The 10,468-nt window shown below is 32.5% G+C and overlaps 1 protein-coding gene across 1 annotated transcript in view; it reads left to right on the forward strand.

The window, feature by feature from the left end:
* Positions 1–2,096: 2,096 nt before the first annotated feature.
* Positions 2,097–10,468, forward strand: part of LOC130444646 (uncharacterized) — a 35,114-nt gene continuing 26,742 nt past the window's right edge. The window contains exon 1 of the mRNA XM_056779898.1: positions 2,097–2,362. Within this exon, the coding sequence (XP_056635876.1) occupies positions 2,332–2,362 (31 nt within the window). The 5' untranslated portion in view covers positions 2,097–2,331. The remainder of the gene's footprint in view (positions 2,363–10,468) is intronic.

A 10,468-nucleotide genomic window follows, 5' to 3' on the forward strand; every position in this document is an offset into this window, starting at 1 on the left:
CCAAAGTATAAAAGCGTTATGATTCCGAATTAACCTAGAATAGAAATACAAATATGAATTTATTCAATTTTGAACATACAAACAACAATATTTACTCGTAAACAGTTTGATAAGGTGAAATATAATATCAAAATATATGTAAAATATATGTAAACATCGTCAGCAATTCAGCCATTGTGTATGTACTGTCTAAAGTACAGTTTAAGGGTTAGAGTACAGATTGTGGAGATCCACTTCATGTGCGAAGTGAGGAAGCATACACATACCCTTGATTTCGATGTGTTCTTCTGCGCTTTTCTCAAGATTTGATTTGGAGTACCGTGGACAGGAGCGCTGTTGAACAATACGGGGATTGGAGTTTCCTTCACACCTTTGGATCTCGGTTATTAACATTTAGTAGCTGCTGTATCGCATACTGGTAGTTCCAGCCAGCTATTCAGAAAGTTGTCTCCCGCTTATTTGTCCATTAAAATTTGAATGAAACTTTAATTAGGATCTAGAATAAACCCTTCTTCCATCTAATCTAAATATAATTTAAAACCTACGAACTAAAGCAGAGTTCGAATATAATACATTCCATTCAAAGAAAATATTTCAAACAATCTGCAATACGAGGATGGTCCCAGAAGTACCAGGCATGACCTAGAGATGGCGGTAGTTGCTTGAAAAATATACTACTGTATTAGAAAGTACACAATCCATAAAAATAAATAAATGGGTGCCACGTTATGGAATCGAACAGTGCCATGAAGATGTTTTCATTTAGTGTTTGGCAATGTTTCACAGAAATCAAGCCGAATTTGTGCGTCGTTTTATAACCACGGATGAAACGTTGGCCAATCACTTCAAACCCGAAAAAAAAAAAAACAACAATCAAAACAATGGACTGAAAGGGAGAATGGGCTCCAAAGAAGGCAAAGACCGTTCTTTTTGCAGGCAAGGTAATAGTATCAGTTTTTTGGGATGCGCGTATGATCTGAAAGGAAAACTATCAACGGCGAGTATTATGCGAACTTATTGCAACGTTTGAGCGTAGAAATCAAGCAAAACGACCGCATTTGACTGAGAAGAAAATGTTGTTTCATCAAGACAATTAATTCATTAAAGTTCGAACTGCTATCTCATGCACCCTATTCGCCAGATTTAGCCCCATCGGATTATGTTCGGATCCCAGACTTGGTAGTAAAATATTTTTCAAAAATAAAGAGGTGACTTGGGCAGTTAATGGCTATTTTGAGAAACTTGAATATTCTTATTATTAAAAGGGTATATAACTTATTTAGCATCGAAGGGAAAAGTGTATGGAACTAAAAGGAGATTATGTTGAAAAATGAATATAGTTTTTTTCCAATATTATTGTGTTTTCTTTGTTGGGCCAGGTACTTCTAGCACCATCCTCGTAGTAGAAATCTTAATAATGTGATCACAGCTGGTAGCCCGCATACCAAGATCTTTTCAAATATATGAAATGACAAAAAAGGTTTTCGTGATACCAGAAAAATTTCATTATTCATTACACTATTCAAATGGGTATGCGGGACCTTTTATGTTTTCAACTTCGCCAAAATTAAGTTAAGATTGATCAAAATCTGCGATGATGGTGAAACATTACGGCCATAAGTGAAGTTTTCATTTCCATAAAAAATTTCAAAGTCCCGTTCATAGAACTTTCAAGTTTAGTGGCCCTGGATTATCAGAATAACGTACTTTCTCACACTTCGGTGATTATCATAGCTAATATTCACGAAATACAATTCCAATTGGTTGATCACCCACCGTTTCGACCATATCTAGTCGCCAGTTGCGTTTTCCTGTTTCCTAACCTCAAAGTTTCACTTGCAGGAGAGAGATTTTCAAAAACTCCGTTGAAATATTAAAATGATCATGAGAAAAAAATGTTTTTTTTCATATGTCAGAAACATTTAAGACTATTAAATTGATAAGAATAACCAAACTTATCGGATATAATAGAACGAAATTCCTTTAAGAAAACAATATGCAAACAAATCTTTGCATGTTGTACTTATAGAAAGGACTTTAAAGTAATAAGAGTAATGAAAAGCTAGTATATAAATCAAGTATACATTCGATTAGGTAGTCGCGAGATTTGCACCAAAGCGAACTGAATAACGTCAGTTCTCAAAAATAGCACAGCCAGGAATAAACCGAAAAAGTTTTTCAGTATCACGCCAACAGAGATTCGAAAAACATTTCAGAGCTGAAGCTTCTAACGAATTGCAGAAGTGCATCGGTTTAATGGAATTTTTTTGAAACACTTAGACATGGAAACTGTTGATAAAAATCTCTACGTATCAACAAGTGGTGGAGAAAATGGAAAGTGGTAATAAGAAAGTTAGAAAAGGTGAGTGATCCAATTTCTAATATTATAAATTCGCATCGACAGTAAAGAATATTATGATTATAAAACAAAACGTGTATTTTGTATATAATTAAAATTGAATATAGTTTGAATATGTTTTTACTTTTACACCACAGAATTGCTCAAAATATATTTTTGTCTCATGAAATCTTTGCCCGTCCAACCGCCTACACAATACGTTAAATTTGCAATTGAAATCGTTTTATTTTCACTTGAATCCCTGTAGAATTTTCGTATCGAATCGATCGATTGTTTCGGTAAAACGATTTTACAATCCGAGTAGCTCGACTACTAGCAAGGAGTCCTACTGCTGCATTTCCACAAAACCTTATAGTGTAATTTTTTGTTTTTTGGGCCCTAAATCTGTGGTGTTTCAATTAACATATGTTTTTATTAGCTAGAAAATGTTTATATTTCATTACTTTGTTATTGTATTAATTTTGTAATAAACTCAACTGATTGCATAATTGTTACCTCTTGTTAAATATTACCAGAAGTATATACCTCGACCACGAGAATAAAAAATATTTTCCACTGCCCTCGCTTTAGCCACTAGGATTTTTTTTGCGATTGTCAAAATTATTATTGATAATAATTGCAATTAATTTTACAATCAACAGCATCTCAATGTAGTTTGAAAAGTCATAACGTTGCTGTGGAAATGTTTGGTTATATATTATATAGGATGATGCTGTAACTTTGTTACCAAATTGCCAAACCTGAATACTTTCAATCGCTATTTTTGATATACGATAATATACACAAGGAGTCCCAATTTAGAGACATGATATCATAGTTGATTATGTTAAATGGCAACGCTGTCATTTTGCTTGCCATTTTTATAGAATATATAGAGTACATCAAACTGCCAAGGATGAAAGTAATGCTGTTTACCAACTGCAAAAGAAAGCAAATAGGAACGTGTCATGTCTTCATTGTTAGGCAACTTGAATATATCAACATTCTAAAAAAACGAGCAAAAACAGATATAAAATAAACTAATGTTGGATATTAATAATTGTCTATCATTAGCAAAGTCAGTTATTATTATTATCTTTATTAGGCTCTCCCAAAGAAAGTCTACCATTGTATATAGTGTGCCAACCGTAAACATACCACGTTTTGTAGATTGTTTATGTATATTTAATATTGTTCGATGGTTTTTCTTGTGTTTTCTAGTGAATTCATAACAATTTTCACTATTTCAACTCTATCATTTCACATTCTGTTGATTTCTATACTAAGGTCTCCGTATTTTAGGATTGACTCAGTTATGATCGACATGGTCATCAAATGGTATACAAATATCTATCAGAGTACATTGCTGGTTTATTTTGTTTTTCCTACAATGTCTGGTCTGTTAGCACTTGAAAGTCTTGTCTGTATGTATGTGGTTGTCATCCGGTATTGTTAGCTCTTGTTCTTTATCAATATAAGTGAATAAAAGAGCACACCTTATCATGTCCTTTTACGTATTCATTCCCAGCTTATTCTGGATGTCTCGAAGTGTTGTATGATTCGTCATGTGCGAGGATATATTGATATCTAGTTAGCCTATACCAATTCCATGCATAAACAAAATAAAAAACAAATAGAAGTGTCAGTGTAAAGTTTGACATCAAAAAAGTAAACCAGAGTTACGCAATAAATTAAAAGAAAAAAGTTGTTCACTGAAATTGTGAAAATCGAAAACTTGAAGTATCGAGCCATCATCAAGTACCTGTATTTAAAAGGGTTAAGAGGTAAGAAGATTTACGAAGATATGCTTAATACCATTGGTGAATAATGTCCTTCGTATGCGACCGTGAAAAATTGGACTACAAGCTTCAAAAGAGGTAAAGTTTCCATTGAAAATGATGACCGATCGGGAAGGCCAGTTTCTGTGTCAGTCCCCGAAAATATCGATGCAGTTCATGACATGATTTTATCAGACCGTCGAATTGGACGTTCATCACATAGTTCACGTCAATTTGGACATGAGAAAAATTGCTGTAAAATGGATCCCCAAATGTTTGAATGTTGACCAAAAGCGTGCAAGGGTAGAAGCATTGCGTTCGATCTGTGCTCGATTTGAAAACGATGTAGACTTCTTAAGCCGAATTGTTACTATGGATGAGACTTGGATACATTTCTACGATCCAGAAACAAAGCAACAATCGATGGAATGGCGACACTCTGGTTCGCCAAAACCTAAGAAATTTCGTGTCCAAAAATCTGCTGGAAAAGTTTTTGCTTCAGTTTTTTGGGATTGCCATGGAGTAATCATGATTGATTTTTTGGATAAGGGTAGAACAATAACTGATGATTTCTATCCGACATTACTGACCACTCTACGGGAATTACTACATTTGCAATCAGATCTAACTATGGAAATTCGAGTACACTCCTTTTGTAGTGCTTCTCGTGGACCCTTAGGGGTGTACCTGGACTACTTTGGGAATCACTGCTCTTTCGTTATATATTCCCTACGGCCAAATTAATATTTCAATCTTACCTTTTTTTATTATTTGCCTTTCTTTATATTTTACATTGATTGTCATGCCATCTACTTCCCTGTTCGTTTGAAGTTTCTTATTCTTTCATGATAACTCAATAATTCTGTACATAGCTAAATTAATGCTAACAAACAGATTGGAATGCTGTGGTCTGTAATGTGTCAAGAATACATAATAACCCATTGTTTTGGCAATTCTAGGCCTGTTGCTCAAATTTTTTAACTATTCGAAGCATCAAATACCAGCTTTGTGTTTTGAAGAAGCTTCGCCTCGATATTTTGTTTCGATTTCCACTTTCTTTTGGGTGGGTTCGAAACTAAAAATCCGTTGAAAACATGGTCTCAACATTTATTGGGTTAATTACTTTCCAAAAAGACAAGATGTCTGTCGTTTATATAAAAGTTTTGTTTATTAGGAGTAGTTCAGATCAATGAGATGTTTTGTTTTACCTTTGGTTAGGAGTAGAGGACGTATTTATATTGAACAACCTTGTTCTGTGATTAGCGATGCAGAGGCGTACGATCGTGAGAAACTTCTGAGCGGTTTTTATCAATATGGGAAGGAACCTACAGTTTAATAATTGCTCTATGTCTATCTTGATATTATAATATCCTAGGTATACATATTACCTTCAGATAGGTAGCATGCCTACTTTTCAATATTAGATGTAGTCCGGACCTTGGTTTAAATTGAACATTAAGGTCATGTTGTAATGAACTACAATTATTTTGGTATTTCAAATTAATTTTATTCGCATTAATTCGATTGTTTTACTCAGAAAAACTACATTATGTTAAAATTCTTCTGTTTACGTTTATGCGTTAAATATACATACATTTGGTAGCCTTGAAGACGGCATTTAGAAAATTGATACATTAAAAATAGACTATTAATTCGTTTATAACTTTACTTAGCACATACTTACAATAACACAAAATATAATTTGATCTCTTGAACCTTGGTACTTTTTGATTTCTAGTTAGCAAAATTGTTGAATAGTGAAGTCATACGACTGAAACTGCTTTGACCAATCACCCAACGTCACATTGACAGACAGAAATCTGTAAACAAAAAAAGTTGAACAAATCTTTGTAGACTTTGAACACACTTTGAGCGTTTCGATATCCGAGTTATCCTCTTCAAAGACTAATGGTAAACTGTTTACGTCGGACAGTGAAGAAGTAGATTCTTAAACTTGACTTTCCATTTGCCGTCGCCGTCTGACGTTGGTGATTTTCGACATAAACAAATTTTATCTTTTCCCTTCAGCCGATTGTAGCAATAGAAAATAGTCTATCACATCTGTTTGCGTTTGTCACGTGATTTCGACGTATGACATTAGGTCTCACTTTGAACGCTCTCATATTCATTTTCTTTTTAAGTTTTGCTATTGCCATTGTACACACGATAAGGCCTTATACTTTATACTTTATTATTTTCAATAATATCGTCCTTAAATACCGGATTACAAATAAAAACACAAAAATATTACGAGAAGAAAAAGCAGTTCAAACGTCATAAAGAATAACAACATTTTCAGGTTAATGACAACAAACTCAAGTTTATAAATAGGGTGTAGAATTTGCTACGAACGTCAAACGGCAAACGTCACCCGCGAACGGCAACTACAAACGGAAAGTAGAGCCTTAATTGTGAGTGTTTGTGTAGTGGTAATGTAAACAGTGTTTTCACTATAAATATCACCAACGATTCCAAAAATTCCACCTTCGTTGTAGACTTTGTTTCAAAAATAAAGTGAAAATGACAATGTACCACTGTTAAAACTGTCTTTAACAACTCTGATATTACGTGGGAGAATGTTTTGACTTTATCCATAAATAATGTCTGATTAATTTTTTATTGTATTTAACCAAGGATATTCATTTATTTTTAATATTTGTTGACCAGTGCTTATGACACGGATGCTTGAAACATCAATATTGACATCTAAGTAGTATATTCACTTGAGTAAAAAAATAAGTTTCCTGTAAAGCATTCTGATTATACATTTGAGAACAAACAACCGCTTCTGAACGTGACATAAGTAATAAAGTATTGAAAACCACATGGACGAGCTTGCGCAACGACCGTTTCAGTAACACGCGAAATAGTTGAATTTGAATACTTTTCCAAAATATACAACTTCAAAAAAGACAGATGCAAACGAAAGTGGCGATATATTCATTGTTATTGTTATTTTCTTATCCGTTTTTTCAAAGAGGTTAAAGTCTGATTAATATTCTACTCTACGAATATACTTTTTAGTTTATCTTGGAATCTAGTACTACTTAATCAACGTATGTAGTCTTAAATTGGATTGGTTTTCTTCTAAGGCGAGTAGTGTTTGTAGGAGTAGAAACGTTTTTACGTTGACAACATGAACCAAGTCTCAAAGTTCTCAACCGAGTAATGTTTGATCATCTTAATTATTAATTTCACCATACACTCACATTTTAAGCATCAATTTCATTTGAACTAACGAACAAAATTATTATGGAGCTAATAAATCATTTTGAGGCGTACGCGAATGAACTAAATCATACCTGTGTTCTGTAACGCCAATCCGATGTATGATTAGATATTTCCAAAGAACAAACAACTATTTATTCCATATATGAAAAATGTATAATTATTTTACACAGAAATTATTTCGAAGCAAAAAATCTGTTCTGAAAATGTTTCCTAACAAAGGAATTATAATTTTGTGCCATTCTATCACCGCTAGAAATTATGTCTTCATAGTTAGTTGTTGTATAGTCTATTAAGTCTTCTGATCCTTCGCTGCACTACTAAGTTGTAGGCTTATGGTCTCTTTTATAGTGGGTACTTAAAAATCGTGGTTTTGAAGTTCTTTTTCTTAGCTGAATTTTGATTTAGGATCTATCCAAAACCAAATATATACTCTTGTGTGTCAATATAATGGCCCATAGATGTTTTCTCCAGCTTAGATAATTATTTAAGTTGAGTAGTCAATTCATTCTTTCTTACTTCAGGTATTTATTTTTTTTTTAATGTGAATATAATATTTTCTTGTACTCTCCATAATTTTCTTCAGATCTTGAACTTGGTGAATCGATTTTGTAGCAATAGCGATCTTTTTACTTGAAGCTATGGTACAATACAATAATGTGCATGATTATACATTATCAAATTCATTTTTATATTAATATAATTTAATGATGATATTTGAAATATAAACATCCGTTTCTAATATTAAGCTCGTCGCGTCTCATTTCAGTTCTTGATACTTTTATTCACATATTTGTTCTAATTTACACAATTGATATAAAAATCCATAGATGTAATATCTGGAGATAGATCAGATCATGTTATGGGTCGAGCCGTACCATCTAGTTATCTACAATTATATACTACAATTATCTACAATTTGACTATAATGACCGTTTACCAGTTCCAGTCTATAATTGGCACAGCGTCTAAAAAAGTATGAAAATCATTTTGCAACTACAAATAATTGTAGCCATTTAAAGTCGGTTTTGGATAATCTTTCTAATTTTTTTTTCAAATGTAGACTTGAAATTTCATTATTTCAATAATGAATGTTCGAAATGGAATCAACATCATTTGTCCATAATATTTGAGAGATGATGGATAAACAATATAGGAATACAGTCATTATTGGCAGAATTTCATTATTCTAAGTGGGTCTGTTCTTTCTAATCCTTGTAGTTTAGTATAATGGAAAAAATATGTAGTTCAGGTAGTTCAGGACAAAATCATCAAACAAGTCTCACAATTTAAATACCTGGGTATGAACCTATTGAGTTATCACGACCCAGTGAAGGACCTAAGAAGCCAGCGACTGCCATATCGTGCTGCTTAAGGCAGATAATATAGGCGCACGAATACATGCGAAAAGATACCAAAGTTAGGATCTATAAGACTTGTATCAGGCCAATCATGTCATACGGAATAGAAGTCAGAGATGAAACCAACAAAACGAAAAGCATGCTCGGGTAGCCGAAATGAAAACGCTCATGACTATAGTGGGAAAATCAAGAGTAGATTGAATCAGGAACACTGACATCAGTGAACAAAGATACTAGTACGCCTACGTGAGACGAATGGAAGAAAGTAGACTGCTACGCATCGTACTTGAAGGGAACCCGGACGACCACCTAAGAGATGGATGGATGGCTGGTAGTCTACCTCCCAGGAACTGATACAGAGGAACCTGTAAAACTAACAGATCATTAGATGTTAAAAATGAATAAGAAGAAGAAAAAGAAAATATATTTGTTCATGACATACTAATCTTGTCATGTTGATGAAAATGGAGGTATAACTCTTTTCTTCATATCTATGCTAGAGGCACGTGTTCTTCAATAATTGGATTATAACTCTTACCAAATCCAGCTTAGCGGTGGCTCATAAATTGATATGTATTATTTACTCTGGTGCCATGACAGATATTGGAAATATGTATGGCAATCATCGATAAAATATGTTAAAATTAATTAATAATATAACACTTTTTGGTATTTCCCATGATATTGATTTAAAATGTTCAATTGTACCGTAGTTTGTACTAGAGAATAGAGATTTATGAATGTGCTGCTCTAAATATGACGTATTGTAAAATACTTTAAATTAAGAGGTTGTGCATGATTAAGTTCATTGTAATTTTTAAATTTCATGATCCCATGTATTCCTAAACACCTACACATCCCTGGTGTGTAAAAAAAATTTAATAAGCAAATTAAATAAACGACATACTTCAAGTTGTTTGTACACTGTAAAAAATTAGACAATCTTTGATATGAATTGCTCGATACGGTCTATGATATGATGAATATTAACAATTAGTAGACATAGAGAAAGATTCGAAATCAAAAAATGCTTGTAATGGAGAACGTATGGATATGTCAGTACGCCTTTGGATGATATTATATGGAATTTTGCCAAGAATGTATCTTTATTGTTATGCTCAATAAATATATGTCTGAAAATTTATTTATAGTGTTGTTTATTTGATAATTGCAATGTATATTTTATAATACCAATAAAAAGCATAAACATTGATGTAAATGTTCAATATCCGCTTCATAAAATACTAAAGTTTTAAACAAATGTTAATAATTATCAGGTCATAATTTTCGATTTGATTGAAAAATAAAAACAGTTACCCAATCTTCAATTAATGTTTTAAAACATTTTCATTGAGAAAATAGAACTGCTTCATTCATTGGTTCTAAATTTGAGTTGTGGAGTATGAAAAGCTTTTTTTCCTAAAAATGTCTTTAGAATTGAAGTGGTTCCTTCGTATTTTATGAACACACTTCAATTTACTTAGTTTGTCTGCTTGGGTGAAATGTTCTACATAAATTTCCTTCTTTCAATTTTAAATCAACAGATTGATTTGAAATTTCGCATATATTTTGCATTTGCCTTTAAATGAGATTCAAAATTTTGGTGAAATATTAAATAATATGACATGAATTAATTATTTTACTTTTTATATGTACAGATTATTCCATTTTGCTATATATCTTCGAATTTCATAATAATTTTTCGTAAAATAATTGATGAAATCTTTATTAGAATCGATAGAACGATCAGTATAATTTAATGT

The sequence above is a fragment of the Diorhabda sublineata genome, chromosome 5 (genome assembly GCF_026230105.1).
Source record: "Diorhabda sublineata isolate icDioSubl1.1 chromosome 5, icDioSubl1.1, whole genome shotgun sequence".
NCBI lineage: Eukaryota > Metazoa > Arthropoda > Insecta > Coleoptera > Chrysomelidae > Diorhabda > Diorhabda sublineata.